Consider the following 23,646-nt stretch of genomic DNA (forward strand, 5'->3'; position numbering starts at 1 on the left):
TAAGATAAATAATATTTCAGCTGCAATGCTTGGAAAACCTGACAAGTTACAGGAATTTACTACTTTTAAAATAAATACTAATAACAAAAACACCAAAAGAAGTTTCTTTCGTGCAACGTGTTAAATATATTTAAAAACGGTGAATAATAATAATAATGAAATAAGAAACTAAAATTCAGTAATGTGTGACCATTATTATCTGCAGGTCACTCCTTGCAATGACTTGGTTAAAAATAACTGTTTATATAGAGCAGCTTTGTTTCTGTATTATCATTAGGCATATTTAGCTTTTCTGCAGCAAATTATAATACTTACTGCATTTCAGCAGCCCTGAAGATGCTTAAGTGTAACAAAGTGAAACATTTCTAATGATAGATGACGTACAAAATAAAAACTTACCTTAAATTGTTTCTAATGATCAAATCATTAAAATAAAAATCATATGTTTCCTACAGAAGATGAGCAACCACTCAGTAGCTATCAAAATAGGAACAAGTGGAGCAAGAGTGCCACACATAAGCAAACTGAAACTCTATAACTCTATCTTTTGGAGTTTTCAAAATTCCCTCATCAGGAAAAAGATATACAAAAGTAGGGGAGGGGAGGTGGGGTGTAAATGGTCTGTGCATAGTAGCAGCAAGCATCTAATGAAAGAAAGTTAAAGTCACTCCAACCCATGGACAACTGGAAATACATAAGACAGGATGATTAAGAATGGACAATGAACTAGCAGCTATGATTCAGATTTTAGATTGAGAAGTAAGTGATAACATAAAGCACATTAAATGGAACTATACACTTTTTTCTGTGACACTGGAAGGAGCCTTCGAAGAGGCCTTCAACAACATAACATGAATGTAACTTACTTATGAGATAATGACACTTCAAACCCCCATCCCACTGTCAGGAGAAAGAAAAGATGCAGCAAATGGGGAAAACGAGGAAAGAAACATGATACTCACTTTTCTTCCTTACGTGCAGCCACTCTCAGCCAAGATCACGATGTTCCTTGGACAATGCAACATCAAAATCACCTTCCATTCACTGGCCAAGACAAAAGATATTCCTGACTTTACAAAGGACCCTCTGAAAATTATCAGGGATACATACCAACCCATGTGAATGTGGCCACTAATACATTGGGCAATGTAGGACTATAGCTTGAAATACTACAAGGAACACATCGGATGTGAACATCTGAGACACGTGTATTAATCAGCAGTGGTGGAGCACAGGTTCAATTAAGAAAATGCATTTGACTCTATGAACATCAAGTTTCTGTGTGGAGCAAGTGGCTACTGAGAAAGCATTACAAAGGAACCCACAGAAATAAGGATCTGTAAGAATCTTGTCAAGAGAGATGCAGGTCATCAGCTAGGTAACAAGCACACATCCAGCAGTGGCTCAGTATGCAAAATGGATCAAGAATGCCTAAGCAGAGATTTGAGAATAGCCTCCAGTCCACTCCCAGCCCAATGTTGCAACCCCCAACCCTCTTCCTGCCCATCAACCACACCAGATCCTGGCACCCCTTGGGCAGATGGAGGGTTGGCCACTGCACCAGTATTAATTTAGGGACTTCAGCAATATCTTGACACTTTGTTGGAAAGGAAATGATATGACACTCATTGAAACTTTGCGATAACAACACTGCCACATGGCTGGAAACCCAAGAACTTGCCATCATCCTCCTCCACAATAATAATAATAATAATAATAATAATAATAATAATAAATCCCGTGGAGGCCCGGGAAAAGAATAGGCTTCCGGTATGTTCTGCCAGTCGTAAAAGGCGACAAAAAGAACAAACCACTAATAGGGCTAACCCCCCTTTTAGTGTGATGAGTTGGTTCAGGACAGAACTAAAGAAGCCTCGGACAAGCGCCGTCATGGTCGGGGACGACGCTTGAACCCTATGCCCGCCCACAATGGTAACAACACTGCTAGCCAACTGGAAAATGATTTAAATCCAAATAGAGGTGTTTTGCAGGATATGCTTCCTGCAACCACCCTTTAAGGAAAACAAAGACAGAGGATGAGATGGTCAGATGAAGTTAATCGACACCTCATGTTCTGTTATTACTAAGCAAAAAACCTAGGAACCAACACAACTGGATAAAGATCACAAGTATACACAACATTTATTACCAGATACCCAGAATTAAAATTTTTAACAGAACAACGACTAGCTGATCAGATCTGTGTAATAATCAAAAATAACAGGATACCCCAGTCACAATTAGAAAACATCAAACAACAAGTACAACAAATACTGGAACAAAATAATGTGCAATCAGAAGAAGAAGAAAATACAGTAATGGACTCAAATATCCCAGAGCAAACAAACAAAGAACAACACGCATCAATTAAACAATCAGAGGAAAACAAAATCTTAAGACAGCCACCAGAACAAGCACAAATAGAACACGAAGTGACACACATGTTAGATATAGATGAAAAATTTCAGCTGACATATATAGAATACAAAGACACAAATACAGACATTAGACCATTCTTGCATAGACTGCCAAATAACCCACAAGTCGAAACAACAATAAAAACTATCAACACAATCATACACAACAAAATAAATGAAAACACAACTATGGAAGAGTTACAACTACTGGTTTATATAGGAGCACTCACATCACTAAATATACACACTAGGCAGAGATCAGAACCAACCAACACACAGCAGAAACCCACAAAACCAGCATGGCAACACAGGCTACAGATCAGAATAGAAAAACTGAGAAAAGACATCGGACAGCTAACACAATTTATAAGAAATGAAATGTCAGTAAAAAAAAAAAAAAACGAAAAAGGTTAGGTAAAATCTCACAACAAGAAGCGACAGAGCAATTAGATGAAAAGAAGCAGAAATTACAAGCATTGGCCAAACGACTTAGAAGATACAAAAAAGTGAAAATAGAAGGAAACAAAACCAAACATTCAACACAAACCAAAAGAAATTTTACCAGACAATAGATAACACACACATTAAAATAGACAATCCTCCAAACATAACAGAAATGGAACACTTCTGGAGCAACATATGGTCAAACCCGGTACAACATAACAGGCATGCACGGTGGATACAAGCAGAAACAGGCACATACAAGTTGATACCACAAATGCCTGAAGTAAAATTTTTGCAACATGAAGTCACCCAAGCAATTAATTCTACTCACAATTGGAAAGCCCCTGGAAAAGATAAAATAGCAAATTTCTGGCTAAAGAAGTTCACCTCAACACATTCACATCTAACTAAATTATTTAATTATTATTTAATTATTTAGATATAAATTATTTAACAGTTACATTGCAGACCCATACACATTCCCTGATACACTTACACAAGGAATAACTTATCTGAAACCTAAAGATCAAGCAGACACAGCAAACCCAGCTAAATATCGCCGCATAACATGCCTACCAACAATATACAAAATATTAACTTCAGTCATTACACAGAAATTATTGACACTTACAACACAGAACAAAATTATAAATGAAGAACAAAAAGTCTGTTGCAAAGGAGCACGAGGATGTAAAGAGCAACTGATAATAGATGCAGAGGTGACATATCAAGCTAAAACTAAACAAAGGTCACTACACTACGCATACATTGATTACCAAAAAGCTTTTGATAGTGTACCCCACTCATGGTTACTACAAATATTGGAAATATACAAAGTAGATCCTAAATTGATACAGTTCCTAAACATAGTAATGAAAAATTGGAAAACCACACTTAATATCCAAACAAATTCAAATATCATCACATCACAGCCAATACAGATTAAGCGTGGAATATACCAAGGAGACTCATTAAGTCCTTTCTGGTTCTGCCTTGCTCTGAACCCACTATCCAACATGCTAAATAATACAAATTATGGATACAATATTACTGGAACATACCCACACAAAATCACACATTTGCTATACACGGATGATCTAAAACTACTGGCAGCAACAAATCAACAACTCAACCAATTACTAAAGATAACAGAAGTATTCAGCAATGATATAAATATGGCTTTTGGAACAGACAAATGTAAGAAAAATAGCATAGTCAAGGGAAAACACACTAAACAAGAAGATTACATAATGGATAACCACAGCGACTGCACAGAAGCAATGGAAAAAAACAGATGCCTATAAATATCTAGGATACAGACAAAAAATAGGAATAGATAATAAAAATATTAAAGAAGGACTAAAAGAAAAATATAGACAAAGACTAACAAAAATACTGAAAACAGAATTGACAGCAAGAAACAAGACAAAAGCTATAAATACTTATGCTATACCAATACTGACCTACTCATTTGGAGTAGTGAAATGGAGTAACACAGACCTAGAAACACTCAATACACTTACACAATCACAATGCCACAAATATAGAATACATCACATACATTCAGCAACAGGAAGATTCACATTAAGCAGAAAGGAAGGAGGAAGGGGATTTATCGACATAAAAAACCTACATTATGGACAAGTAGATAATTTAAGAAAATTCTTTCTAGAACGCGCAGAAACTAGCAAAATACACAATGCAATCACTCATATAAATACATCGGCTACACCACTGCAATTTCATAACCACTTCCACAACCCTTTAGATCACATAACATCAACAGATACGAAGAAAGTAAATTGGAAAAAGAAAACACTACATGGCAAGCACCCGTATCATCTAACACAGCCACACATCGATCAAGACGCATCCAACACATGGCTAAGAAAAGGCAATATATACAGTGAGACGGAAGGATTCATGATTGCAATACAGGATCAAACAATAAACACCAGATATTACAGCAAGCATATTATTAAAGATCCCAATACCACAACAGATAAATGCAGACTTTGCAAACAACAAATAGAAACAGTAGATCACATCACAAGCGGATGTACAATACTAGCAAATACAGAATACCCCAGAAGACATGACAATGTAGCAAAAATAATACATCAACAGCTTGCCTTACAACATAAACTTATAAAACAACACGCTCCCACATACAAGTATGCACCACAAAATGTACTGGAGAATGATGAATACAAATTATACTGGAACAGAACCATTATAACAGATAAAACAACACCACATAACAAACCTGACATCATACTCACCAATAAAAAGAAGAAATTAACACAACTAATCGAAATATCCATACCCAATACAACAAATATACAAAAGAAAACAGGAGAAAAAATTGAAAAATACATCCAACTGGCTGAGGAAGTCAAGGACATGTGGCATCAGGATAAAGTTGACATTATACCAATTATACTATCAACTACAGGAGTCATACCACACAATATCCACCAGTACATCAATGCAATACAGCTACATCCAAACTTATATATACAACTACAGAAATTAATCTGTAATTATTGATACATGTTCGATTACCCGAAAGTTCCTAAATGCAATATAACACATACCGTACAGTTAAAAAGAAGTGACGCTTGATCAAGGTCCGCGTCACTTTCCATTTTTAACCAGACTTAACGTCTGAGAAAGTAAAGAAATAATAATAATAATAAAAGAAGAAGAAGAAGAATACTGATGTCAACGGTGATGATGATGGTGATAGTGATGGAGGGAAGTATATTAATTCTTGTAAACTCGATAATTGTCTGCTTGTGTCTGTGTATGTGCGGATGGAGATATGTGTGTGTGTGTGTGTGTGTGTGTGTGTGTGTGTGTGTGTGTGCGCGAGTGTATGCCTGTTCTTTTTTCCCCCTAAGGTAAGTCTTTCCGCTCCCGGGATTGGAAAGACTCCTTACCCTCTCCCTTAAAACCCACATCCTTTCGTCTTTCCCTCTCCTTCCCTCTTTCCTGATGAAGCAACCATTTGTTGCGAAAGCTTGAATTTCGTGTGTATGTTTGTGTTTGTTTGTGTGTCTATCGACCTGCCAGCACTTTCGTTCGGTAAGTCACATCATCTTTGTTTTTAGATATATTTTTCCCACGTGGAATGTTTCCCTCTATTATATTCATACGATACTGTAATAAGTTCGACAAGGTAACCAATACAAACCAAATTTAATTTATGTCTACTCTGCTGTTGTTATTTGCTTATAAGAAATACATTATTTTATTGTAGGTTACTTACAATCTTCATTCCAAGTGAATGAGACTTGTATTCAGGGCTACTGGGGGCTGGGAGATTCCAACCCGTCCTTCGATCAGGCTGGTACTGTTGGTGCCCAAGCATGGCATACAGGCACCGGGTCATTACCACACTTGTCATTACACGGTTCTCAGGAGGGAAGTATCGCATAACACGGCAAGCCTGAAATTGGAGAGTATGCAACTGACTTCAGGTAACATATGAGCATATAATTTATAATGAGTTGATAATGACTGATTTCAGGTATATTATTTCACTTAGATGAAACAGAAGTAACAGGAGCATTTAATGTAATTCATTCTTATAAGTTTCAGCAATGTATGATAATTACAGTTGTTTGTTTACATGCCTAGAACAGTGATGCTATCAGTGCCCTTCCACTATAGTCACGTTAAAATACCTAACAACTTTTGGGCATCTGGCACAGAGTTAGGGAAATATCCTGGCACACAAAGATTGTGGCCACAGAATCAATGATACTTGACACAACATGCTACTGTTTCCTGACATTGTGGGAACAGCCTGCACTAATTCAACCAATTTTTTGCAATATCAGGACAATGATATAATCTCCTCTCCTGCAAACTAAACATGAAAGTTGCAAACATTTTCAGGCTGGTCAGAGATACTCAGACTACATACATCGGCCACAGATTGCTCCTGCGTAGGGTGCTGCCACTGCTGCAAGAATGTCACATGGAGTCATCCAGTGACATTTCAATCTGCCAGTAAGTACTGCAGCCCACACTTGCCAGTCAGTCTCTCGATAGTTTGAAGCCTTAAGCGTAGCCGTTTATTACCAGAGTTTTGACATTGCCTGTATTGACAAACTGCCTATTGGCTTCTGTCTCGGGTTCTTCGGCCGACGTTCATCTAATGATTTTTCTGACGTTTCGCCAGCACGAGTGGCTGGCATTGTCAAAGCTTCACCCTCCATTGCCGGTGGTGAACTGGAGCCGAGCTCGCGGGCGCAGGCTATATGTACCTGGCGCGCCAACGTCCGAGGGCTTCTCCGCGGTCATTTCCGGTGCGGTTCTCCTCTTGCTACCTGCGACGGTCGTTCGCTGCAGTACGGGAAGCCAGGATCCGTTGACCTTAAGGCTTTCCTCTTTCTTGTTCAAACTGTTCGCGTGTTTTTGTATTTCTACAGCTTCTCTGAACAAGCGCGTGTGATAGTGCTTCTCTACAGCCAGAACTTCCGTGTCGGCGAATTTAATTACATGGTCGGTCTCATTCAGTGCGTGCTCTGCCACGGCCGATTTCTCCACCTGCCCCAACCTGCAATGTCGCTTATGCTCTTTGATCCTGGTGTTAATGGATCGTCCAGTCATTCCGACATAAACTTTTCCGCATGTGCATGGTATGCGGTATATTCCCGACATTGCAAGTGGGTCTCTCTTCTCCTTCGCCGATCTAAGACACTCTTTGATCTTCCTTGTCGGTTTGAAAATAGTCTTTACGCCATGTTTGCGCAATATACGGCCGATTCTGTCCGTCACTCTGGGAATGTATGGCAGAAAGGCCGTACCCGACAATTCTTTTTCCGGTTCCTTACTTCGCCGAGGGTTGGGCTCTGTTACACTTCTAATATAATTTGTGGAGTAACCATTGCTCCTCAGGACAGTTTCCAGGTGTTGCATTTCTCGTTTGAGGTGTTGCGGCTCACATATTCATCCTGCTCTCGTTACGAGCGTACTAATCATGCCTCTTTTCTGGCTCGGGTGGTGGTTTGACAGTTTGTGCAGGTATCGGTCCGTGTGAGTCGGTTTTCGATACACGCTGTGTCCCAGATCTTCGCCGTCCCTTGTGACCAGAACATCTAGAAATGGCAGTTTCTTGTCCTTTTCTACTTCCATGGTAAATGTTATGTTGGCATGGAGGCTGTTCAAGTGTCTTAGGAAGTCACTGAGCTGTTCTTCACCATGGCTCCACACCACGAAAGTATCATCGACGTACCTGTACCACACCTTAGGTTTGCAAGTCGCCGAGTCCAGTGCCTGTGCTTCGAATTGTTCCATGAAGAAGTTGGCCACCACTGGACTGAGAGGACTACCCATGGCGACGCCTTCCAGCTGTTCGTAGAAATCGCCATTCCACGTGAAATAGCTCGTGGTGAGACATGCATGGAAGAGCTTTCTGATGTCTAGCGGAAAAATGGAACCGATGTGCTCCAGAGCGTCACTGAGTGGCACTTTCGTAAATAACGAAACAACATCAAAGCTGACCAGGATGTCGTTTGGTGCAAGTTTCAGTTTCTTCAGCTTCTCAATGAAATGTCCTGAGTCCTTAATGTATGTGTCGGTCTTCCCCACGTGTGGCTGGAGCAGAGAGGCCAAGTGTTTTGCCAGTTTATATGTCGGTGATCCAGGAGCGCTAACGATCGGTCTCAGTGGAACGTTGTTCTTATGGATCTTGGGTAATCCATACAGCCGAGGTGGCAGGGCTTCTGTGTTGCGCAGGTTTCTCTGTATGTCCGCCGGCAGAGAAGACGCCTTGATTAATCGATTCGTATTCCGTGTGATACGTTGCGTCGGATCTGCGCTTAGTTTTCGGTACGTCGTCGGATCTAATAGGTCTCGGATCTTTTGCTCATAATCTTCGGTCTTCATTACGACGGTCGCATTCCCCTTATCGGCAGGCAGTACCAATATACTCTTGTCGGCGTTGAGATTCTTAATGGCTTGTACCTCTTCTCTCTTCAGGTTGCAAGCTGGTGGTTTTGCTCGGCGCAGTATCCTGGCTGTTTCCGTGCGTATTTCCTCTGCCCTTTCACAAGGAAGGGTACGAATGGCTGCTTCGGTGTTGGCAATGATGTCCTCCATAGGTATAGTTCTCGGGATGATAGCGAAATTCCCTCCTTTTTGAAGAACAGACACTTCCTCTTCGGTCAATTGTCGTTCAGTGAGGTTGACCACTGTGTGTGACATGTCGGGAGTCGCCTTGTCGGTGTGCTTCCGGCATCTTTCAAACTTCTTCTTCTGTCGATCGGTGCAGCGCTCGAGTTCGTTCTGCATGCTCCTGTGAGTGATGCTGTCAATCTTGTCCCAGTCGTCTCGATGCATTCTGCTACTTAGTTGATAGAAAAGGTCCAGAAGTTCCTGATCCGTTCTTGCCAAGTCTCTCCGTGTTGTATGTATTCGCTCACGAAGAAAAGCTCGTTCCATTCTGTCGTAGATACGATGTGCTTGGGCGGTGGTGAATAGGCGCTTACATCTCAAGAACTTCGGTGTAGCACATTCATCTCGGCAACGTGACAGAAAGGCGAGAGAGGACATCAGTCGCGCTTTCTTCTTCCGTCGTTGGTCAAGGCGTCGGTACAATCTGCAAATCTCCTCCCCGTAGAGGCGTAATACAAAATTGTTGAGGCTTTCGTGGCCACTTGTTGACAAACTGCCTATTGGCTTCTGTCTCGGGTTCTTCGGCCGACGTTCATCTAATGATTTTTCTGACGTTTCGCCAGCACGAGTGGCTGGCATTGTCAAAGCTTCACCCTCCATTGCCGGTGGTGAACTGGAGCCGAGCTCGCGGGCGCAGGCTATATGTACCTGGCGCGCCAACGTCCGAGGGCTTCTCCGCGGTCATTTCCGGTGCGGTTCTCCTCTTGCTACCTGCGACGGTCGTTCGCTGCAGTACGGGAAGCCAGGATCCGTTGACCTTAAGGCTTTCCTCTTTCTTGTTCAAACTGTTCGCGTGTTTTTGTATTTCTACAGCTTCTCTGAACAAGCGCGTGTGATAGTGCTTCTCTACAGCCAGAACTTCCGTGGCGGCGAATTTAATTACATGGTCGGTCTCATTCAGTGCGTGCTCTGCCACGGCCGATTTCTCCACCTGCCCCAACCTGCAATGTCGCTTATGCTCTTTGATCCTGGTGTTAATGGATCGTCCAGTCATTCCGACATAAACTTTTCCGCATGTGCATGGTATGCGGTATATTCCCGACATTGCAAGTGGGTCTCTCTTCTCCTTCGCCGATCTAAGACACTCTTTGATCTTCCTTGTCGGTTTGAAAATAGTCTTTACGCCATGTTTGCGCAATATACGGCCGATTCTGTCCGTCACTCTGGGAATGTATGGCAGAAAGGCCGTACCCGACAATTCTTTTTCCGGTTCCTTACTTCGCCGAGGGTTGGGCTCTGTTACACTTCTACTATAATTTGTGGAGTAACCATTGCTCCTCAGGACAGTTTCCAGGTGTTGCATTTCTCGTTTGAGGTGTTGCGGCTCACATATTCGTCCTGCTCTCGTTACGAGCGTACTAATCATGCCTCTTTTCTGGCTCGGGTGGTGGTTTGACAGTTTGTGCAGGTATCGGTCCGTGTGAGTCGGTTTTCGATACACGCTGTGTCCCAGATCTTCGCCGTCCCTTGTGACCAGAACATCTAGAAATGGCAGTTTCTTGTCCTTTTCTACTTCCAAACCTAAGGTGTGGTACAGGTACGTCGATGATACTTTCGTGGTGTGGAGCCATGGTGAAGAACAGCTCAGTGACTTCCTAAGACACTTGAACAGCCTCCATGCCAACATAACATTTACCATGGAAGTAGAAAAGGACAAGAAACTGCCATTTCTAGATGTTCTGGTCACAAGGGACGGCGAAGATCTGGGACACAGCGTGTATCGAAAACCGACTCACACGGACCGATACCTGCACAAACTGTCAAACCACCACCCGAGCCAGAAAAGAGGCATGATTAGTACGCTCGTAACGAGAGCAGGACGAATATGTGAGCCGCAACACCTCAAACGAGAAATGCAACACCTGGAAACTGTCCTGAGGAGCAATGGTTACTCCACAAATTATATTAGAAGTGTAACAGAGCCCAACCCTCGGCGAAGTAAGGAACCGGAAAAAGAATTGTCGGGTACGGCCTTTCTGCCATACATTCCCAGAGTGACGGACAGAATCGGCCGTATATTGCGCAAACATGGCGTAAAGACTATTTTCAAACCGACAAGGAAGATCAAAGAGTGTCTTAGATCGGCGAAGGAGAAGAGAGACCCACTTGCAATGTCGGGAATATACCGCATACCATGCACATGCGGAAAAGTTTATGTCGGAATGACTGGACGATCCATTAACACCAGGATCAAAGAGCATAAGCGACATTGCAGGTTGGGGCAGGTGGAGAAATCGGCCGTGGCAGAGCACGCACTGAATGAGACCGACCATGTAATTAAATTCGCCGACACGGAAGTTCTGGCTGTAGAGAAGCACTATCACACGCGCTTGTTCAGTGAAGCTGTAGAAATACAAAAACACGCGAACAGTTTGAACAAGAAAGAGGAAAGCCTTAAGGTCAACGGATCCTGGCTTCCCGTACTGCAGCGAACGACCGTCGCAGGTAGCAAGAGGAGAACCGCACCGGAAATGACCGCGGAGAAGCCCTCGGACGTTGGCGCGCCAGGTACATATAGCCTGCGCCCGCGAGCTCGGCTCCAGTTCACCACCGGCAATGGAGGGTGAAGCTTTGACAATGCCAGCCACTCGTGCTGGCGAAACGTCAGAAAAATCATTAGATGAACGTCGGCCGAAGAACCCGAGACAGAAGCCAATAGGCAGTTTGTCAACAAGTGGCCACGAAAGCCTCAACAATTTTGTATTACGCCTCTACGGGGAGGAGATTTGCAGATTGTACCGACGCCTTGACCAACGACGGAAGAAGAAAGCGCGACTGATGTCCTCTCTCGCCTTTCTGTCACGTTGCCGAGATGAATGTGCTACACCGAAGTTCTTGAGATGTAAGCGCCTATTCACCACCGCCCAAGCACATCGTATCTACGACAGAATGGAACGAGCTTTTCTTCGTGAGCGAATACATACAACACGGAGAGACTTGGCAAGAACGGATCAGGAACTTCTGGACCTTTTCTATCAACTAAGTAGCAGAATGCATCGAGACGACTGGGACAAGATTGACAGCATCACTCACAGGAGCATGCAGAACGAACTCGAGCGCTGCACCGATCGACAGAAGAAGAAGTTTGAAAGATGCCGGAAGCACACCGACAAGGCGACTCCCGACATGTCACACACAGTGGTCAACCTCACTGAACGACAATTGACCGAAGAGGAAGTGTCTGTTTCTTCAAAAAGGAGGGAATTTCGCTATCATCCCGAGAACTATACCTATGGAGGACATCATTGCCAACACCGAAGCAGCCATTCGTACCCTTCCTTGTGAAAGGGCAGAGGAAATACGCACGGAAACAGCCAGGATACTGCGCCGAGCAAAACCACCAGCTTGCAACCTGAAGAGAGAAGAGGTACAAGCCATTAAGAATCTCAACGCCGACAAGAGTATATTGGTACTGCCTGCCGATAAGGGGAATGCGACCGTCGTAATGAAGACCGAAGATTATGAGCAAAAGATCCGAGACCTATTAGATCCGACGACGTACCGAAAACTAAGCGCAGATCCGACGCAACGTATCACACGGAATACGAATCGATTAATCAAGGCGTCTTCTCTGCCGGCGGACATACAGAGAAACCTGCGCAACACAGAAGCCCTGCCACCTCGGCTGTATGGATTACCCAAGATCCATAAGAACAACGTTCCACTGAGACCGATCGTTAGCGCTCCTGGATCACCGACATATAAACTGGCAAAACACTTGGCCTCTCTGCTCCAGCCACACGTGGGGAAGACCGACACATACATTAAGGACTCAGGACATTTCATTGAGAAGCTGAAGAAACTGAAACTTGCACCAAACGACATCCTGGTCAGCTTTGAGGTTGTTTCGTTATTTACGAAAGTGCCACTCAGTGACGCTCTGGAGCACATCGGTTCCATTTTTCCGCTAGACATCAGAAAGCTCTTCCATGCATGTCTCACCACGAGCTATTTCACGTGGAATGGCGATTTCTACGAACAGCTGGAAGGCGTCGCCATGGGTAGTCCTCTCAGTCCAGTGGTGGCCAACTTCTTCATGGAACAATTCGAAGCACAGGCACTGGACTCGGCGACTTGCAAACCTAAGGTGTGGTACAGGTACGTCGATGATACTTTCGTGGTGTGGAGCCATGGTGAAGAACAGCTCAGTGACTTCCTAAGACACTTGAACAGCCTCCATGCCAACATAACATTTACCATGGAAGTAGAAAAGGACAAGAAACTGCCATTTCTAGATGTTCTGGTCACAAGGGACGGCGAAGATCTGGGACACAGCGTGTATCGAAAACCGACTCACACGGACCGATACCTGCACAAACTGTCAAACCACCACCCGAGCCAGAAAAGAGGCATGATTAGTACGCTCGTAACGAGAGCAGGACGAATATGTGAGCCGCAACACCTCAAACGAGAAATGCAACACCTGGAAACTGTCCTGAGGAGCAATGGTTACTCCACAAATTATATTAGAAGTGTAACAGAGCCCAACCCTCGGCGAAGTAAGGAACCGGAAAAAGAATTGTCGGGTACGGCCTTTCTGCCATACATTCCCAGAGTGACGGACAGAATCGGCCGTATATTGCGCAAACATGGCGTAAAGACTATTTTCAAACCGACAAGGAAGATCAAAGAGTGTCTTAGATCGGCGAAGGAGAAGAGAGACCCACTTGCAATGTCGGGAATATACCGCATACCATGCACATGCGGAAAAGTTTATGTCGGAATGACTGGACGATCCATTAACACCAGGATCAAAGAGCATAAGCGACATTGCAGGTTGGGGCAGGTGGAGAAATCGGCCGTGGCAGAGCACGCACTGAATGAGACCGACCATGTAATTAAATTCGCCGACACGGAAGTTCTGGCTGTAGAGAAGCACTATCACACGCGCTTGTTCAGAGAAGCTGTAGAAATACAAAAACACGCGAACAGTTTGAACAAGAAAGAGGAAAGCCTTAAGGTCAACGGATCCTGGCTTCCCGTACTGCAGCGAACGACCGTCGCAGGTAGCAAGAGGAGAACCGCACCGGAAATGACCGCGGAGAAGCCCTCGGACGTTGGCGCGCCAGGTACATATAGCCTGCGCCCGCGAGCTCGGCTCCAGTTCACCACCGGCAATGGAGGGTGAAGCTTTGACAATGCCAGCCACTCGTGCTGGCGAAACGTCAGAAAAATCATTAGATGAACGTCGGCCGAAGAACCCGAGACAGAAGCCAATAGGCAGTTTGTCAACAAGTGGCCACGAAAGCCTCAACAATTTTGTATTACGCCTCTACGGGGAGGAGATTTGCAGATTGTACCGACGCCTTGACCAACGACGGAAGAAGAAAGCGCGACTGATGTCCTCTCTCGCCTTTCTGTCACGTTGCCGAGATGAATGTGCTACACCGAAGTTCTTGAGATGTAAGCGCCTATTCACCACCGCCCAAGCACATCGTATCTACGACAGAATGGAACGAGCTTTTCTTCGTGAGCGAATACATACAACACGGAGAGACTTGGCAAGAACGGATCAGGAACTTCTGGACCTTTTCTATCAACTAAGTAGCAGAATGCATCGAGACGACTGGGACAAGATTGACAGCATCACTCACAGGAGCATGCAGAACGAACTCGAGCGCTGCACCGATCGACAGAAGAAGAAGTTTGAAAGATGCCGGAAGCACACCGACAAGGCGACTCCCGACATGTCACACACAGTGGTCAACCTCACTGAACGACAATTGACCGAAGAGGAAGTGTCTGTTTCTTCAAAAAGGAGGGAATTTCGCTATCATCCCGAGAACTATACCTATGGAGGACATCATTGCCAACACCGAAGCAGCCATTCGTACCCTTCCTTGTGAAAGGGCAGAGGAAATACGCACGGAAACAGCCAGGATACTGCGCCGAGCAAAACCACCAGCTTGCAACCTGAAGAGAGAAGAGGTACAAGCCATTAAGAATCTCAACGCCGACAAGAGTATATTGGTACTGCCTGCCGATAAGGGGAATGCGACCGTCGTAATGAAGACCGAAGATTATGAGCAAAAGATCCGAGACCTATTAGATCCGACGACGTACCGAAAACTAAGCGCAGATCCGACGCAACGTATCACACGGAATACGAATCGATTAATCAAGGCGTCTTCTCTGCCGGCGGACATACAGAGAAACCTGCGCAACACAGAAGCCCTGCCACCTCGGCTGTATGGATTACCCAAGATCCATAAGAACAACGTTCCACTGAGACCGATCGTTAGCGCTCCTGGATCACCGACATATAAACTGGCAAAACACTTGGCCTCTCTGCTCCAGCCACACGTGGGGAAGACCGACACATACATTAAGGACTCAGGACATTTCATTGAGAAGCTGAAGAAACTGAAACTTGCACCAAACGACATCCTGGTCAGCTTTGATGTTGTTTCGTTATTTACGAAAGTGCCACTCAGTGACGCTCTGGAGCACATCGGTTCCATTTTTCCGCTAGACATCAGAAAGCTCTTCCATGCATGTCTCACCACGAGCTATTTCACGTGGAATGGCGATTTCTACGAACAGCTGGAAGGCGTCGCCATGGGTAGTCCTCTCAGTCCAGTGGTGGCCAACTTCTTCATGGAACAATTCGAAGCACAGGCACTGGACTCGGCGACTTGCAAACCTAAGGTGTGGTACAGGTACGTCGATGATACTTTCGTGGTGTGGAGCCATGGTGAAGAACAGCTCAGTGACTTCCTAAGACACTTGAACAGCCTCCATGCCAACATAACATTTACCATGGAAGTAGAAAAGGACAAGAAACTGCCATTTCTAGATGTTCTGGTCACAAGGGACGGCGAAGATCTGGGACACAGCGTGTATCGAAAACCGACTCACACGGACCGATACCTGCACAAACTGTCAAACCACCACCCGAGCCAGAAAAGAGGCATGATTAGTACGCTCGTAACGAGAGCAGGACGAATATGTGAGCCGCAACACCTCAAACGAGAAATGCAACACCTGGAAACTGTCCTGAGGAGCAATGGTTACTCCACAAATTATATTAGAAGTGTAACAGAGCCCAACCCTCGGCGAAGTAAGGAACCGGAAAAAGAATTGTCGGGTACGGCCTTTCTGCCATACATTCCCAGAGTGACGGACAGAATCGGCCGTATATTGCGCAAACATGGCGTAAAGACTATTTTCAAACCGACAAGGAAGATCAAAGAGTGTCTTAGATCGGCGAAGGAGAAGAGAGACCCACTTGCAATGTCGGGAATATACCGCATACCATGCACATGCGGAAAAGTTTATGTCGGAATGACTGGACGATCCATTAACACCAGGATCAAAGAGCATAAGCGACATTGCAGGTTGGGGCAGGTGGAGAAATCGGCCGTGGCAGAGCACGCACTGAATGAGACCGACCATGTAATTAAATTCGCCGACACGGAAGTTCTGGCTGTAGAGAAGCACTATCACACGCGCTTGTTCAGAGAAGCTGTAGAAATACAAAAACACGCGAACAGTTTGAACAAGAAAGAGGAAAGCCTTAAGGTCAACGGATCCTGGCTTCCCGTACTGCAGCGAACGACCGTCGCAGGTAGCAAGAGGAGAACCGCACCGGAAATGACCGCGGAGAAGCCCTCGGACGTTGGCGCGCCAGGTACATATAGCCTGCGCCCGCGAGCTCGGCTCCAGTTCACCACCGGCAATGGAGGGTGAAGCTTTGACAATGCCAGCCACTCGTGCTGGCGAAACGTCAGAAAAATCATTAGATGAACGTCGGCCGAAGAACCCGAGACAGAAGCCAATAGGCAGTTTGTCAACAAGTGGCCACGAAAGCCTCAACAATTTTGTATTGCCTGTATTACAATTTTGGATTTGGATTGCTTCCTGGACTGTCTGTATATTCTCAACGCAACTTTGCTATGCTCTGGACATGTTTTTGGTTTGCCATTCACTTCGTGAATTCTGCTGTCATTGACCTCAGGGACCATCTGTTTGCTCACAGGTCTCTGCATTACTGTCAATGCGAGAAAAGAGGTGTATGAGAAAAGATTGGGCCAGTCAATAACAAAAGCTTTTATTGCCAGTTCTAGTTTCTGACATTCTTCAGCCTACCACACAATGACTACTCTCTTTTGTAATGCTGCACTGCTTCTTTAACCCCTCTGCATAGTTATCTGCCTTGGAATTTGACCAGCTGACAACAGCAGTCTTATTTCCTTGCCATCCATACATGTTACCTATCAAGTTATTGTTTCAAGTACAAAGCAAGGGAATGGCTACTAGGTGTGAGAAAACAAAAATCATCATCAAATTGTTGGCCACGGTCAAATAAAGGCTGGTACAGTTGACATTCTTTGCCCTTTGTGCTCATCAAAAAGCATTTTTGGTACTCACAAGGCATGCAGTTTGTGAGATCTGAGCTTTTAAATTACAGCAGTGTAAATAGTGGCATGTCCAAAATGAGGAAATTCAACAACCAAAGGACCAATTATCAGTCACAGGGCAAATCACAGTTTTTGGTCCACTTGTTTTACAATTTCATCAGTCACTTTTAAAGTCTCCATACCATTGTGTAATCTTATCTTGACTCATTACTACAGACATATAAACTAGGCACAACACGTGATGAGTTTTGGCACAGAAAAATTGAATTACTGCATAAACTTCGCAATTGGCAGAACAACCATTTTCCAAGCCTTTGTTGTTAACCTATACCCACAGTCATGTGCTTGCTGAAACAAAACATTGACTTCTGTGGCTTCATAATCAATCAACAGATGGCGCTGCATTGATTTGTGCAATTGAGCCACCTGGTGTGTGGCCTGTCTACCTGTGCCTGTCCGGGAGCAAGCTAGCAGATGCCCATGTCCCAAGGGGCAGCGTTGGAACATCCCGCTTTAGTGAGATAACATGGAAGGAATGTACCTATGAAGTAAATTGCTGCCAAATTCTACAGGTAGAAGTCTAGAGTAATACAAAGAAGTAGAATATAAATCGAATGGCAGAGAGAAGCATAATCAACACTCATAATAGAGAAACATCTTGAGTCTCTAACCCCTTACGTACTTAATATACAGAAAGAATAGTCAGAAAAAACTGTGTACCATTTTGTCACATAACGAACAGAGATGAAATGCTTAAAATGCCAATGCACTGTACCACATTTCAAATGTCATTTGTGTATAAGATTTAAGGCAAATGAACACATTGTTATACCACTGTGATAGAGTGTCTGAATGTTACCTTCAAATCAATGGGATCCCTGTTACAGAAAGCTAAAACCGCAGGTGCAATAAGGTTAGGTTTCTCTTTCAACAAGGCTGCTACTCTGACTGGAATATATGCTGTAGTCCTGTGAAGGAGTTCTGTAATTTTTCCTGGATATCTGGAACAAAAGAATAGAAATAGCTGGTGTCACAACCATCAGTAAATACTCTTATTTTCACTCTATGACGCCAACTAAATTTAAAAGTAGCATTCTCAGTATGTACATTAGTTTCGAGTAAAATAGGTACAGTGAGACAATTAAAAAGTAGGTTGTTGAACCAACGTATAACACACATTAAGACTGAACAAACTCATAAATGGATAATCTTCATATAAAGATGTAAACATGTATTAACTTTGAAAAAATATGACAGGAGCTCAAAAAAATAAGTTTGTGAAATATCATGAGTTGATGTCCTGCATTTTTCATTTTATAGCAAGAAGGTAGATAAAACTTAAAGAAAAAATTGTAAATGGTGAGATGACATTTTACTCTTCAGTGGAGCAACAAATATGCATGACTAGTTAAAATTGCGTGCCAGACCATGACATAAAACTAGACAGCAGAAACAATGCACACTTCATGGCCTGCTTCCAAGTTTCATCTTTCCACCGTTAAAACTGAAACACAAATTTAACTTGCCACTAATGTTCGTGAATGTTGTGTACTGTGTATTGAACTGGGGACCTAGAAACGACGGAGAGGCTTCGCCCCACCATAGCCCTCAGTGGTTCACAACCCCACAACAGGCCGCAGCAGTCCACCTACCTCACTGCTGCCCCACACTGAACCAGGGTTATTGTGTGGTTTGGCCCACAGAGGAACTCCCCCCAGGGGAACATCTCAAACCAGATGAGTATAACTCCAATGTTTACGTGGTAGAGTAATTACGGTGTACACGTACATGGAGACAGTGTTTGTACAGCATTCGCCGACATAGTGTAACTGAGGTGGAATAAGGGGAATCAGCCCGCATCCTCCGAGGCAGATGGAAAACCACTTCAAAAACCATCCACAGGTTGGCCGGCACACCGGACCTCAACACTAATCTGCCAGGCGGATTTGTGCCAGGGGCCAGCCTGCCTTCCCGTTTAGGAAGCAGTGCGTTAGACCGCGCGGCTAGCAGGGCTGGCTTCGTGAATGTGGTGCTCAATAAAGTGCATCAGACATGACAAAATTCCAACAAGACATTATAACTTTGTGACACAGATCACAGACAACTGGGGTGTAAGCACACAAATTACAAACTGCTGTGAATTTTACAAATAGCATGTCAAATTGAGAAGGAAAAAATATGCAATAGTGTTTGCCAACAAGCCACTACATGTTCGCAATAAGCATTCTTTGCCTCTGGCAGTTGTTATCGAAACCATATGGATGTAATGTCAGTACAGAATGCTGAACTTGAGTTCAAATGAGTCATCTTGGTACAGCTTCCCCATTTATGAATGGCATCATACCATGTAAACAGTTGCAACAAATAAGTGTTCCACAAGGAGTGCGCTGAATGGCACAGGGAAGTACTTAGCAGAGTAATATGATTTCTAGTATTCTTGTAGAGATTGTTCACAGTAGCTACCTTACGGCATTTGAAGAGTTATATAGTAACATATTCGACTCGTCTGATGATGACTTGGTAATAAGTAGAACTGGAAATGATGCCTTTGTGTAATCTTAATATCTTAATTTAAAAAAATTATAAGATGGTCACTACACCTACTCTGTGCAAGATTTCATTCCTATTCTCTTAACTGACATTCTTGGCAGCAAAGATTTTTCACATCGGATATTCTCTTACGATTGTTATACCTTTAGTGTATCTCAATTGGATTCAAACTGTCTTCTATAGAACTTTTCTGCTTTTACCTATTTTCTGCCCTTTTTCCTTTTCTGTATTTTATCTTTAGACTCTACCAAATAAAACAATTCTAGAAGCTTATGATTTGTCACTTTACTATACCTCTTTCCCGATAGTTGTTATACAAGTGTTAGCAGACGATACAAAGGTGACAGTTTTGTCTTTGCCTAGTCAGCAGAAGTAACACATAATTTCGATTGTCGCATTTTTAAAAAAATCTGTAATATTTGTATTTAGAGATAATAATGGATCTAGACTTGTTTAGCCCAAGTATATTAAGCTTAGTTCTAGACAATATATTTGTGTAAATGGCTATTTCCTTCAATCTTTTTTAACAAAGGACTACAAAGCAAAAGTAACTGGTTTTTACTCTTGTTAGTGAGTATATGTTAAGAAGGAAGGCAGCATCTCATAAAGAACGAGAATGGGGATGGGGATGAAGTGGCCATGTACATGAAAAATGGAATTAGCTACATTTGAATCTACTGACATATCAGAGTAATGTGCAGAACAGGTCACTGAACATTGTGCAAGAGTTGTGGAATTTAGTGAAACTAAACTTTTCAATTGTACTTATCTATGGGACCCCTAACTGATTTCAGGACATTTCTGTTCAATCTAGTGAGAGTTCATCATTCACTTTATAAAAAGTACCCAAAATTAGTTGTATGTAGTGACTTTAATGTTAATTTTATATGTGACTGTGCAAGAAAAAGAATATTGGGAGCTCTCTAAATTCATATGATCTGATGCAGAGTATATCCTTTCCAACGAGAGTTGCAGGGGAGCAGTACAACTACAGACTACATTTTTATTCATTCTTCATTACTAGGAAAAGGTGGATGGCCTTCCAGAAAATGATGCCAAAGTTTTAACATTAAAAGGAATCTTTGCACACACACACACACACACACACACACACACACACACACACACACGTTAAATGTAATTATGAGTAGCAACAGAGACGTTTCTTAAACCTCGTCAAAGAACATGAGGGACAGGATGTTTATAATGCTGATAACATATATGGTAAATATAATGATTTCCTCAGCTTATTTCTCATTCTTTATGAAAGTTGCTTTCCATTAAAATGTTTAAAAAAGGGTACTAGCATCAACAGGCAACCTGGGTGGTTTACTAGTGGGATAAGAGCATAAAGTAGAATAAAGTGAAAATTATAACAGCAAAATGTTATATTGCAATAGTCGCAATTGAGCTGCAGTAGCCCATTACAAAAAGTACTGTAAGATGCTTACACATGTTACTCGGATGACCAAAAAACTTGTGTTATGCAAATAGAATAGTTAATTCACAGGATAAAATTAAAACTATGTGGTCAGACATGAAGGGAGTGTCTGGTGAACAATACAAGGTCACTAATATGAAAAAATGTTTTTGTTACTGACAAGTCAGATATATGTGCAGTATTTAACAATCACTTTCTCAACGTAACACATGTATTAAATAAAAACTTGGTTTCTACAGGGAATCACAAAACTCTCTTAGAAAATGGTTTTCCAAAAATGCACTACTGACCACTTTATTCCCAGAAATAAATCCCATTCATGTTTTTCCAAAAGACTGTTTCTTCCATGATGTAAATAGATCACTTGATGTAAGGTAATTGGGTTTGTGAGGCATTTTGCCACTCAAGAACATTTACAGCAACACCCTTTGGCAGTTACTATAAATGCACTGTGACTCCGATAGAATCAGTATGCAGACAGTAACCCAAAAGCACATCTAATACTACCTCAATTTAGTGGCAGTGTTGTATACCAGCCTTAGGCCAAGTACATTACACTTCCAGCATAATGTCTTTGCCCTATGGGTTGCTTAACCTTGACCCACATGTGTCTTCTCCAGAGATTACAAATACCATGTGTGTGTCACGTGTTGTGGATATGATACTGTGTACAGTCTGTTAATACACTGCTTGTTACAGGCTGCACAAGGAAGCACCAGCCACTCTACTGAGCAGTGCATGCATCAGCAAGCCATCGGCACTGCTATTCAGGAAACTGCCCTCAGTGATGTGGTCATGGATGTACTTCCCCTGCTGGATGCTTGAGTGAAGCACATCCTCCAGCAACAGCATTTAACTGCTCGCTCAGTTCAGGGTCAGTTGTAGGACATTGATAGCCTGTCAACTGGAATTCACTAAGACCATCACAGATGCTCCACTCCACACTGCAACATCTCCGCATTGCTTCATGGTACGCCACATGGCGCGGCCTTCACAGATGCTGCTCTTACAGCCACTCAGAAGGAGTCTTCCCTTGGAACACGGATCGAGAGCAGCGGCATTTGTGTAGAGTTGTCAGTGTTAACAGAAAATCAACACTGCATGAAATAAGAGCAGAAATCAATGTGGGACGTATGACATGTGTCTTTTACAACAGTGTGGTGGGTGTTAATGGGCTATGGCAGCAGACAACCACTGCAAGTGCCTTTGCTTACAGCATGACATTGCCTGCAGACCTCTCTTGGGCTTGTGACCATACCGGTTGGACCCTAGACGACTGGAAAACTGTGGCCTAGTCAGATGAGTTCCAATTTCAGCTGATAAGAGCTGACAGTAGGGTTCGAGTGTGGCACAGACCCCTTGAAGCCGTGGGCCCAATTCATCAACAAGACACTGTGAAAGCCTATGGTGGCTCCATAATGGTGTGGTCTGTGTACATATGAAATGGACTGGGTCCTCTAGTCCAACTGAACCGAACACTGATTGGAAATAGTTATGTTCGGCCATCTTAGAGATAACTTACTGCCATTCATGGACTTCCCGACTGAGCTACCCAAGCATCACTCAGGTCTGTCCTCACAGCTTTACTTCCACTAATACTTCGTCTCCTACCTTCCAATCTTTACCTAAACTCTTGTGCAAAACTTGTAGAACTTGCACTCCTGGAAGAATGAATAACTGGAGATATAGCTTCTGTGAACGTTGGAAGGTAGGAGATGAGGTATTGAAGGAAGTAAAGCTGTGAGGACAGGTCGTGAGTCATGCTTGGGTGGCTCAGTTGGTGGAGCACTTGCCTGTGAAAGGTGAAGGTCACAAGTTTGAGTCTTGGTCCGGCACACAGTTTTAATCTACTAAGTTTCATGATTTTTGCTGTTCCATTAAAACTACAGAAAAGATAAAATATTTCTAACTGTATTATGTTACTGTACTATAAAAACTGTACCAAAAATAAGACAAAAAGCAAGAAAGTATTATGATTAGCCCCATTAAACTTTCTATTTACTACTAAAATAATTTGCCAAATCCATATAAACATATTGTCCACCATACCCTCCAATTCGCTCAAGAATGGCATCCTGTATGCTCTGTGATGCCTCTGTAGACTCCTCTGGGTTTCTGACTCGGTTAACAGCTTGATGTATGGAAATAGATTTCCTTTCTTCAATGATATGGACTTTTCCCTCAAAGAGGTATACCTGCAGAGAAATTTACAATATTTATAGCACCTTTCTTTCTCGAGAAGGTAGTA

General features: G+C 43.1%; 1 protein-coding gene across 1 annotated transcript in view; it reads right to left on the bottom strand.

The window, feature by feature from the left end:
- The window catches only part of LOC126253446 (protein ecdysoneless), a 104,940-nt gene that overhangs the window by 54,900 nt on the left and 26,394 nt on the right, over nt 1-23,646 (bottom strand). The window contains exons 4-6 of the mRNA XM_049954792.1: nt 23,448-23,593; nt 18,267-18,408; nt 6,133-6,312 (exon numbers count right to left, since the gene is read on the bottom strand). Of these exons, the coding sequence (XP_049810749.1) occupies nt 6,133-6,312; nt 18,267-18,408; nt 23,448-23,593 (468 nt within the window). The remainder of the gene's footprint in view (nt 1-6,132; nt 6,313-18,266; nt 18,409-23,447; nt 23,594-23,646) is intronic.

Source organism: Schistocerca nitens, chromosome 4, assembly GCF_023898315.1.
Source record: "Schistocerca nitens isolate TAMUIC-IGC-003100 chromosome 4, iqSchNite1.1, whole genome shotgun sequence".
NCBI classification, from domain to species: domain Eukaryota; kingdom Metazoa; phylum Arthropoda; class Insecta; order Orthoptera; family Acrididae; genus Schistocerca; species Schistocerca nitens.